This window comes from Neophocaena asiaeorientalis, unplaced genomic scaffold (assembly GCF_003031525.2).
Source record: "Neophocaena asiaeorientalis asiaeorientalis breed wild unplaced genomic scaffold, Neophocaena_asiaeorientalis_V1.1 scaffold196, whole genome shotgun sequence".
In the NCBI taxonomy this organism is placed as follows: domain Eukaryota; kingdom Metazoa; phylum Chordata; class Mammalia; order Artiodactyla; family Phocoenidae; genus Neophocaena; species Neophocaena asiaeorientalis.
In genome coordinates this window covers 2,314,917-2,326,160 of record NW_020173929.1, presented here as the reverse complement: position 1 = coordinate 2,326,160, position 11,244 = coordinate 2,314,917, and the positions used below count along the sequence as shown (strand labels likewise).

The window sequence follows — 11,244 nt, the reverse complement described above, 5'->3', positions numbered from 1 at the left end:
GCAGCCTTTTCAACCAGTGAAGAAACCGTTAGAATCCATCCCTTTGCCCTGATGCCAAAGCTCGGCCTGCACCACCCAGCTACACTATCGAGGACACTCAGGCTATCGCAGAGCCCTGGAGGTATTTGTCCCTAGTTTATCAGGGACCTGTGGAAACATTTCTCTAACTGAAGATAAAGGACTCTTCCTCCCCACCCCCATTCTACTTCTAGCTACCTACCAGAGAGTTTCTCTTTTTCTTTCAGTAACACCAGTTCTGAAAAGAAGATATTTTTCAACCTGGACTTGAAGTAACTGGTGGAGAGGCAGGTAAGATGAGTTTTATTCATTCATTCCTTCAATAAATAAGTATTGGGTACTTACTAAGTGCTGGGCTAGGCTCTTGGATTCAATTCCAAGCAGAAGGAGCTTGCAGTCTTTGGGGGAGCTCAACAGAACTTAACAACCACAAAACATAGAATTACCAATTGTGATCCAAACTGGGAGTGAGTAGATAAACAGCAAGGTCCTACTGTATAGCATAGGGAACTATATTCAATATCTTGTAATAACCTATAATGGAAAAGAATCTGAAAAAAAAAACTGAATCACTTTGCTATATACCAGAAACTAACACGGCATTGTAAATCAACTATACTTAAATAAATAAGTAAAAAGAAAAAAAAGGGAAAAAAACAACTTAAAAAAACCTGGGAGTGAGATCATATAATGATGGGTCCTAATCTAGTCATGAGAGGCTGGAGGCTTCCCTGCAGAAGTAACATTTGAGCTGAGAGAGAGTGCGTATAATAATCTTCTAGATTTCGCTCTTGCCCTCCAAGTGGGCGTTTTCAGGGTTAAAAAGATGCCTCAGGGCCAGAAAGAATTGCTGCCATGCCAGTCCTGTTTTGAAGACCAAGTCATGATTCCTTGACCCTGGTGAAGGTTAGGATGGAAATATCTTATTGGAGTGATAGAGAGGCCAGCATAAACCTGCCAGGACCTCCTTCAAGATTCAGCTTTGTAAAAGTTGCCAGATAAAAGATATTTCCAGATGGAGGGCCACGCAGGAAATACAAATGGAAAAGGTTTTAATAGCTCTTCCTTTGCAAGCTACGACCCAAGGCAGCTTTTTGCAATGCGATGGGATGGGAGGCACTGTAGCCTGATACCATAGGAGGAGCTGAACTGGCCCACGAGCATCCTGGGGGCCTTTGGAGAGGGGCTGTGGCCTCAAGGGAGCATTAAAGATGCTCTACTTACATGAGACCCCCTACTCCAGCCATCCCCACCCCAAATGGAACCTGTACCTGCTATACTCTAACCCTCGGCTTCTCAGAGGACAGGGCAGATAGGAATCTATAAGAGCATGAGTCCCTTTAAGGATGTGGCTGTACTTACTAATAACAAGCTGCCCCCTTTTCCCCTGTCCTTGGGGCCTAGTGGGCTCCTGCAAAGAAGGTCATCTAGAAGTCAGGGATCAGTGCTGCTGATGGGGGCATAAGTGAGCAGGAATTGCCATTGGGGACCTGAAGAATGTCTCAGAGCTCACGGGACTGGCTTCACCATACATTGGGGTTGTCAAATTGGTCCATGGATGAACCTGAGAATGTTGTGAGCTCCCTGAAATGAAAGGTAAAATTCTGCACCTTGGACAGCTCTGCACCTAGGGAAATGTCTTTAAATTTTATCTAAAAACTTTTAGATTTTGTGTGTGTGTGTGTGTGTGTGTGTGTGTGTGTTAAAAATATACATGGGCATAACACTGGCCATTTTAACCACTCCCCCGTATACAGTTGAGTGGCATTAAGCATATTTATATTGTTGTGCAACTATCACCCACCATCCATCTTCAGCCGCTCCGCGGCACGCGGGACCCTCCCGGACCAGGACACGAACCTGCATCCCCCGCATTGGCAGGCGGCCTCCCAACCACTGCGCCACCAGGGAAGCCCAGGACTTTTTTTATTCTTCCCAAACTGAAACACTATATCCATTAAAAAATAATTTCCCCCTCCCCCCAGCCCCTGGCAACCCCCATTCTACTCTCTGTCTCTGTGAATTTGACTACTCTAGGTACTTCCTATGAGTGGAATCATACAGTCTTTGTCCTTTTGTGACTGGCTTGTTTCGCTTAGCATAATGTCCTCAAGTCTCATCCATATTGTAGCACGTGACAGGACTTCTTTTTTAAGGCAGAATAATATTCCATTGTATGCATATTTATTTATTGGGTATATACCCAGAAGTAGAACTGATGACTCATATAGTAATTCTATTTTTAATTTTTTGTGGAACTTGCATGCACCATTTTATATTCCCACCAGCAGAGCACAGAATTTCCAATTTGCCCACATCTTCGCCAACACCTGTTATTTTCTGTTTAGGGGATAACAGCCGTCCTAATGGGTGTGAAGTGGTGCTTCACTGTGGTTTTGTTTTGCATTTCTCTAGTGATTAGTGATGTTGAACATCTTTCTATATGCTTATTGGCCATCTGTATATCCTCTTTTTTTTTAATTAAATTAAATTAAATTTATTTTTCGCTGCATTGGGTCTTCGTTGCTGTGTGTGGGTTTTCTCTAGTTGCGGTGAGCGGGGGCTACTCTTTGTTGCGGTGCATGGGCCTCTCATTGCGGTGGCTTCTCTTGCTGTGGAGCACAGGCTCTAGGCATGTGGGCTTCAGTAGTTGTGGCTCATGAGCTCTAGAGTGCAGTCTCAGTAGTTGTGGCGCACGGGCTTAGTTGCTCTGCGGCATGTGGGAACTTCCAGGACCAGGGCTCAAACCTGTGTACCCTGCATTGGCAGGTGGATTCTTAACCACTGTGCCACCAGGGAAACCCCTGTATATCTTCTTTAGAGAAATATCACTCCAAGTCTTTTGCCTACTTTTTTAAAATAAAAACAATTTTTTAGTTCTCTTCCTTGTATTTTTTTAAAATTTATTTAATTTTGGCTGCGTTGGGTCTTTGTTGCTGCACGCGGGCTTTCTCTAGTTGCGGTGAGTGGGGGCTACTCTTCATTGTGGTGCGCAGGTTTCTCATTGAAGTGGCTTCTCTTGTTGCAGAGCATGGGCTGTAGGCATGCAGGCTTCAGTAGTTGTGACACACGATCTCAGTAGTGGTGGCTTGTGGGCTCTAGAGAGCAGTCTCAGTAGTTGTGGCGCACGGGCTTAGTTGCTCTGCAGCATGTGGGAACTTCCAGGACCAGGGCTCGAACCTGTGTCCCCTGCATTGGGAGGCGGATTCTTAACCACTGCGCCACCAGGGAAGTCCTTGCCTACTTTTTAATTGGGTTTTTGGGGGTTTTGCTGTTGAATTGCAGGAGTTCTTTAAATATTCTGGATATTAACCTTTTATCAGATATATAATTTGCAAATATTTTCTCCCATTCCATAGGTTGCCTTTTTAATCTCTTGATACTGACCTTTGATGCACACAAGTTTTTAACTTTGATTGCAGTCCAATGTATCTGTTTTTAATTTTGTAGCCTGTGTTTTTAGTGTCATAGTCAAGAAATCATTGCCAAATCCAATGTCATGTAGTTTTTACCCTACATTTTCTTCTAAGAGCTTTATAGTTTCGAGTTGCCAGGTTTTTAAGAAGTTTATGACTGTCAATGCATGGGGCCATCCTCAATACCGATTCTGGGGAGACCCTCAGGTCTTGACGAATGTCAGTGTGAAGCTAGAATTGGGAAATTGATAACATGCATGTGATATCTGAAGCCTTTAATTCAAAAGGAATTATTGAGTATCTCCAAATTTATATCAATACCCTGGGAACTAGTAAAAATGAAAATCATGGCCTCTCTTCTCTAAGAACATAAGTCACTTACAAGGTGGCAAGATGGTATGCACACATAAAATTATGGCACTGCAAGGCAGAGTCTAACGAGCACCTAACCAGGCCCTAGAGCCAAGAGCTGGAAGGAGTTGAGGTCAGGGGACAGAAAAACCTTCAGTGCAAAGATATGGCTTGAGTGGGGTCCAGGTTGATTTGGAGAGGCAGAGAGGAGTCGGAGGCTTTTGTACTATCTGCAGTAACGACTGCCATTTACCGAGCGCTCACCCTGTGCCAGGCTCTGTGCTCTGCCTGCTGCACACATTATCTCAGCTATGCCTCCTTACCCTATGTTTATCATTGCCTCTAGTTTACCACTGCAAGCACTGAAGCACAGAGATTTGCCTAAGATTAATTATCCAGATAGTAAGTTGTAAAGTGGAGCCTAGAAACCAGGTTTATCTCTATTCTTAACCCCTCTGCTCTTCTAGCACCAAAGTTTTGAAGCACAGACATTCCAGATACAAAGAACAGAATAAGACAGTGTGCAGAAACGGTCATGAGCAGGATGTCTGAGGTCAAAGAGGAGCAGCCTGCCTGGTGGGAAGGTTCAGGCTCTAGGGCTTTGGGATATGAAGTTCATTTGATGGCGTGGGCAGGATCACAGGCACCTTTAATGGAATCATGGGGACTTTGGTCTTGATTTGCTAGAAGGACAGAATCACACATAGAGCTGCAGCTCTAACCTTCCAGTCAACCTCTTTCCTCTATAAAATGAGAACATCGAGGTCCCAAGAGGTTAAGCTACTCGCCAATAATCAGAGGAAACAGGGAGCCATTGCAAATTCTTGAGCAGGGTAGTAACAGTGAAGAAAACAGTATTCCAGATGGGTTAGTCTGGCAGTCAGATACATGACGGGCAGCTGAAGGCAAGCAGAGAAAACTGGCAGGAAGAAGCAAGCAGCTCTTTCCCTCGTTTTGGCTGAAAGCTACCTCCCTCAGCAATTGGTATTTCTAGGAGCGTCACACACAAGACTCCTTTCCGCTGAGGTTTAAGCTTAGGAAGTCAAGTGTCATCAGGAAGGCCAGAATCTTCTTCCCCTGCCAGGCTCAGTGCCCTCAGCTAGACACGAGTGCCAGAAAACACCACTTCCCTGGAAGCAGCCTGGCCTCTCCTCCAATGGAAGGTGTGTTTGGAGTGCAGTGTCTCAGACCAGAGACTCCCCCAACCCTGAAGAGCCAGTGACCAGGACAGGCTCCTGACACCATCTCTTTATGTCGCCTTCCTGATCATGAAGCTAGGCCAGGTGTCTGCAAGCCTAACCCATCTGCCCCGTGGGGGTTGGGGGTTGCCAGAGAAGGTAAGATTAGGCAAGGGTCCCCCAGGCAAGGAGGCTACCCCACCTGCTTGGGCTGAGCCCTCATTGTGGCAGAACTCCAGTTATCCACCTCTGTGTCAAGAAAGGCCCGCCCTGGTCGACTATCCTCCTCTGAGCTTCTCTTTGCTTAATGAACTCTAATAATAGCTGTCGTCCACTGAGCACTGTGCTAAGCATTTGACATGCACGGCCTCATTTTATTCCTCCCGCCCTGCGATGAAGATATAATTATCCCTATTCTACGCGTGACGGAACTGAGGCTCAGACTGTCAAATAATTTGCCTAAAATCACGTAGCTGAAAGAGCCAGGACTCAAACATAAGCCTGTCTGTCTCCAAAGCCTGTGCCTTTACCCATGTAATTGACTGCATCCTACACATTGGTCCACTGTAGCCACATCTCCTTGTATGTATGGGGGCCCTGCAGTGGAGACTCAAGCTTCAAAGTGGGGCCTTGTGGCTTCCTGAAAACACCTGTATCTGCGTGTTCCTAGCAGCCAAGAGCTTGATCTCGTTCCCAAACCAAACTCTTAGGTCTGCATCTGAATTGCATCTGGGTCCTTATCGTCTCCCAAAAGCGATGCTCAAGGAAGACAAGGGATCTTCAAGTTCCTTCTTAACTTTTACCCAGAGAGCATAATGCAGGCATGCTTTGGCCAAAGGGGAAGGCTACCATTTGTACATTCATTCATTGAATAGTTATTGAGGACCTACTGTGTGCTAGGCACATTCTAGGTCCTGAGGACACAACTGGAAACAAGTCATAAAGAATTTCTATTCTCATGGAGTTTACATTCTAGCTGGGAAGAAAAGCCAAAACCAAACCCATAAAAAACTACAAATACATATGTAAAGTATAAGTAATGATGACACTAGGAAGAAAAATAAAGCAGGATGAGGAGATGGAGAATGATGAGAAATGGGGTTTTAAAAGGCTCTTATGAGGGTAAACATTTGAACCTGAGTGAAGTACATGGGAGCCATGGGATGATCTAGAGGAAGAGCATCTCAGACAGAGGGAGGAGCAGGTGCAAAAGCCCTCCAATAGGAGTCGGCTTGGTTTGTTTTAAGGAATAGAGAAAAGGTCAGTGTGGTTTAAGCAGAGAGAGTGAGGGGGTTGTGATGGAAAACAGTAGTAGGGGCCAGATAGTATAAAGCTTTCTAGGCCACATAAAGGAGCTTGGATCTCAAATGTGCTGTTGCAGGGTCCCAGGCACTGTGGTGTGTCAGCCGGGTGGGGCTGCCTCTGAGCAGCTAAAGAGAGGAAATGGAGCATGTGAGCAAAGGGCCCCGGGACAGCTCTGTGAGTCAGCTAGCTCACCCAGCTCTGACTCCCCGTTGAACACAGAGCAGCAGATAAGTTCAGGTCTGGTACCCAAAGAGAGAACGTGGGGGAGGATTTGATGGGGGCAGAGGTGGAAGAAGGAGCTGTTGACTCCATGTCTCATTTGCCTTGTCCATCAAAGGGGCTCTGAATCACCAATGGTTGTTCAAATATTTTAAAGTTGGAATCTCTCTGTATAAGCAAAATCTTCCACAGAAGCTTACTATGTGCCACTCTCCTTTCCAAGCACCTTATATGTTTCTTTCACAGAATTGTTATAGCAGCTCCATGAGATAGGTACTCTGAATATGCCCACTTTACAGATGCAGAAGCTAAAGTCCAGAGAGGCTGAGCAACATGTCAATAAGTGCAGAGCTGCTACAGTTGGAGCAGGGGCGGTGGAGCCCACTAGGGAAGCACTTCAGAACCCCTACTGCTCCAAGGAGCAAGCTGGGAAATCACATTTCAGAGGCTCCTTCTACTAGGACATGGTGTGAGGTTAACTCTGCTAAGACCTAGCTGTGGAGCTCTGACATTTGGGGACAGTTACTTTAGCACTTGATTTTGCCTCTTGTCTTAGTTGTAAAAGGTGATTTAGAAGTTGTTGGAAAGGGGAAAAGCAGATGAATAAAATCAGGGATGTGGCTGAAACAGGCAATGTGGTAGGGAAGCAGTGAAGCTGTCAGCAGCCTACCCAGGACCTAAATGGGTACAATCCTGCATTTCGGTTGAAATATGGGGGCTCCCCAAGCCTGAAGCCTGCTGATGTCTTAGGCACACTTCAGCTCTTTCTAGAGCACCCCAGTCGCAGCATTCTTTGCCAGATGTCCTGACTAGCTGGGAGATTGTTGCTACCTAATACGGTGGTGATGACTTCTGAAAGATAGGGTAAGAACAACAGGTATCATTTCTGAGCATATATTATGCACCATCAGTGTACAAAGCATTTTTACACACTTTATCCTATTAAATCCTCTTAAAATTCCTGTGAAGTAAGCAGGCATCCCTATGGCCTCACCCTAGTCCCAGCCCTGCTGAGTGTTACTATTGCCTCCATTTGACAAATATAGAAACTGAGGTTCAGAGAGGTGAAGTAACTTCCCCCAAGTCACACAGCTAGTAAACAGCTGAGCTATGCCTTCTGACACCTATGCTCATCTCCTAAACTCGGTTGATAAAGATTTTTGTTTTAGATTTTTGGAGCTCTTTTCTACTGTATAGGAAATCTGGTTTATTTATCACTAAGGTCACTAATAGGTCTAACATTCTGAAAACATACCCATCAACATGCCCTGAAATGTTCTGAAATGTGTTTGGGAGCCAGATACTTGTGATCATTGAGTAGTTTAAAGACGTTTGCATGGGAGCTGAAGCCATAATAAAATAAACCTTTATTTTTGTTCCTGTATGTGAATGTCACAACTAACAGGTATATGACACAAGTTGGTTTCTAATGGTTGGAAAAAAATAAAAGAGGTAAATTGTCATTCTTGACATTTTCCCAATGACATTTGCATTTTCCTTTCTATTGGAAGTCCATTTTAACAAAGAAATGTAGCCTTAGTCACTTAAACTGCTCTTCCGGAGAAAACAACTGTAGATGTAATAAGCAAAAAAAGAATAGAAAATGCCAACAGGAAGAAAGTAATCCACCTAGGGTCAGATTCATCATGCCAACTCATTCAGTCTTCCTCTGACATTCACATTCAGGACGGAAAACTTGGAAATTTTCTAAATTTTAGGGTATTTAAGATCTGCAAGGAGTTGGGGGAAGGCAAAAGGAATTAAATTACAATCCCACTGGATAGGGATCAAGTATAGATTTCCCCAACTCTCAAGAACCATTTTACATGTTCAAATTGCCTCATAGTTACTGAGTCCCTCTTCTGCATAAGGCATAAGGTTGCTATGGAAGGATACAATAAGGTCATGATTGCTTTAAAATTAGTCATAATGAAAACACATTTTGAGACTCGATTCTAAATGTTAAACTTAAATTTGAGCAATTTAATTGCCTGTTGAATAGAAATGAAATCCCACCGGTAGGCAGTTATTTCTTACAACTACTGTGTGTGAAATTGAAATCTTAAGATACCATTTCAAATATTCACTTTCTCTAAGGAAGTTCTCCCCAAAGAGTGGTGAGAGATAAGAAACTGACCCAAAGTCATCGGCAGTAATCGCTCTTTCTTTACACATTCGGGTCAAAACAGAAGCATATTATTAAAAGGAAACTTCATCCCCCAAAGTTGGCCGTTTAGAGGTTACCTCCGGAACCCAAGGATATATTTAATATAACAACTAACTTAAGCCCCATGCAAAACTATATAGCAAGGTAGGAAGCAACTTATCAGATTTAATAAAAGCAAGCAGATGCAAACATATCATGTAATCACCAAGGCAGTGAACATTAAAGTGGAAAATGCATATATGTTTTGTATACGAGCACAAGGAGGTGAAGTGAAGGGACCCTCCTCTGTTTGCTTTTAAAAAATGGGACAGTTATTTTAATTTGGGCAGAAAATTCTTATTTTTAACCCCCAGCTCACCTTTAAATTTAATTTCAAACTCTTTTTAAATTCTCCCAACGATAGTCTGCTGTAACACAGAAGCTACCATTTATGAGAGCTTAATACACACCAAATGCTATCCATGTATGTAATCTCATGTCTGTATTTCCCCCAGCTCATTACATGTCTAAGGGCCACACTGCATGCAATCACTCATCCTCACAACAACTAATCAATAGATCCTGGCACCCCCATTGACAGATGAGGATCTTGGGCATTTAAATTCCTGCTGTTTGCCCAGGTTCACAGGTGGGAAATGGTGGGTCGCTGTGCAGGCTGTCTGACTCCAGAGCCACTACCAATACTGCCTCCTGAGGTTAAGTAACTTTCCTAGATAGGCCCCGCTAGCTTATAACTAAGAGCTTAAATCAAATCCAGGCAGTCGGATGCCCAAGTCCTAGCATTTAATCACCACGTTGACTGGTTGTAAATAGGTGAACTGCTCCTCACAGCCTATATATATGTTTATTTTCATTTCCGATTGTAGAGTAGTAGGTTACATGGTTATCACATAATTTAGGCTGACCTAAAAATTCTAGGCATTTTCCCTTTTTAAATTAAAAACAAGGAGCAGAGAAGGCCTTTTCAGAGACTCAAGAAAGCCTTGAGTTGGACCCAAAGCTGCTCTTAAGGCTTCCTTTCACACACACACACACACACACACACACACACACACACCGGAGGGGTGGAGATTGGGAGAGATTTTAATTATACCCATAGGGACCCAAGCTTTGGACATGGCGGTAAGGAAAGGACAAGAGCATGCAAGCAATAGTAAATTCTGGTTTTACGTGTGAGAAGTTACTGAGGATAAGCTCTGAACAGGGAAAACGATGCCTACAGGGATGCACTTCTGATTTCAGCCACCACCTTTCAGGGTGAATTCATCCAGGTCCTTCAGTGCCATCTTTAAAATGGGAATACAATATCCATGACCATGATCCAGACTGCTCATATAAAACTATGGATCCTGAAAGTACTTGGTAGTTTCTTCTTTATAAGACTTGTGACTGGTGTCATGCACAAGTAGGCCTTTAGTAATAATTTCCGAATGCAGTTATTTTCAAGGAATTCTGATGAGGCCCAAGGGACGTGAAGTTTTGCTCTACACAAGAGCAGATTATTAGCCTCCTCCTCTCCCCTTCTGCATTCCTCCCTCTTCCTAGAATTTGCCCTTGAGGTTGGAGGGGAAACCTGAACTCGAAAATCAAGTCTGGCTTCTCTCGCTTTCCCTGACCCAGGGCAAAATAGTCTCTCCCTCATTGGAGAGGCACTCTTCTCTGTGCAGAGAACTATTGGCACTTTACAGGGGCCAGTTTAACCGCAGGAGTCCGATTTTTGAAAGATGCTGAGGGAGGGAATTCTGCCGCCAGCAGATGGAGAGGAGACTGAGATCAGCTTGGTCCCTCCCAACCACGCTCCCTCTGGGATTAGCAGCCCCTGGCACTGCTCAGGCGTACCCAGCCCGTGCGGCCTCTGCTCGCACAGTTCCCGTCGCCTGTCTGGAGCGCGGACGCAGTCACAAGTCCGCAGCCAGCAGAGCCGCGCTGTCTGGGGCATCTCCGCGCTCCGTGTCCGCGGACCTGGAACCTCGAACGGGCGCGAACGCCACTCGGAACGCGTGCATCTCTGTATGTGCTTATTTCGCATTCTTGTCTTTTCTTTCTTCCTCGAGCGGCCCGCTGGTTACTTTCAATCTTAGTTTACCAAAAGGGCAACGCCGAAGAGGGGCATCCCTAAAGAATGATTTAGAGGCAGCCCAGCCGCCTCTCCAAGGAGAGGTGTTCACTGAGAGACTCTCCCCGTCCCCGACGCTGGCCCCTTTAAGACGCCAACTCAGTCCTGCTGCGGAGGCTGCTGCGGCGGCGGCTGCTGCGGCAGCGGCGCGGCTGCTGCTGTTTGTATCGCTAATCCCCAGGAGCCCCGTTAAAAAAAAAAAAAAGAAAAAAGAAGGGGGGGTGGGTACCGGGCAGCTGTCTCTTTAAATGTGATTTCCTTCTATTGTATTTGAATCGTGATCAGGAAAAAGGAAATGAAACCAGAGACAGAGGGAAGCTGAGCGAAAATAGACCTTCCCGAGAGAGGAGGGAACCGGGGGAGAGAGGCGCGCAGTCCCCTCCCGGCCCCCAGGCCGCCGCCCCCTCCCTGCCCTCGGCGGCTAGCTGCGCGCCGCGACCCGGGCCGAAGGGGCGAGGGGCGAGGGGCGGCCGG

The 11,244-nt window shown here is 45.3% G+C and overlaps 1 protein-coding gene across 3 annotated transcripts in view; it reads left to right on the top strand.

Annotated features, from left to right (window-relative positions):
* Window positions 1-251: 251 nt before the first annotated feature.
* The window catches only part of LMO2 (LIM domain only 2), a 21,960-nt gene continuing 10,967 nt past the window's right edge, over window positions 252-11,244 (top strand). The window contains exon 1 of one of the 3 annotated variants that reach the window (XM_024752612.1): window positions 252-309. Coding sequence is in view for 1 of the 3 variants with exons in the window: in XM_024752609.1 (XP_024608377.1) it covers window positions 1,608-1,614 (7 nt within the window). In the remaining 2 variants the exon portion in view is untranslated. Of the gene's footprint in view, window positions 310-1,592; window positions 1,615-10,427; window positions 10,665-11,244 lie in introns of those variants that run through there. The other 2 variants (XM_024752609.1, XM_024752610.1) reach the window with 2 other exon arrangements.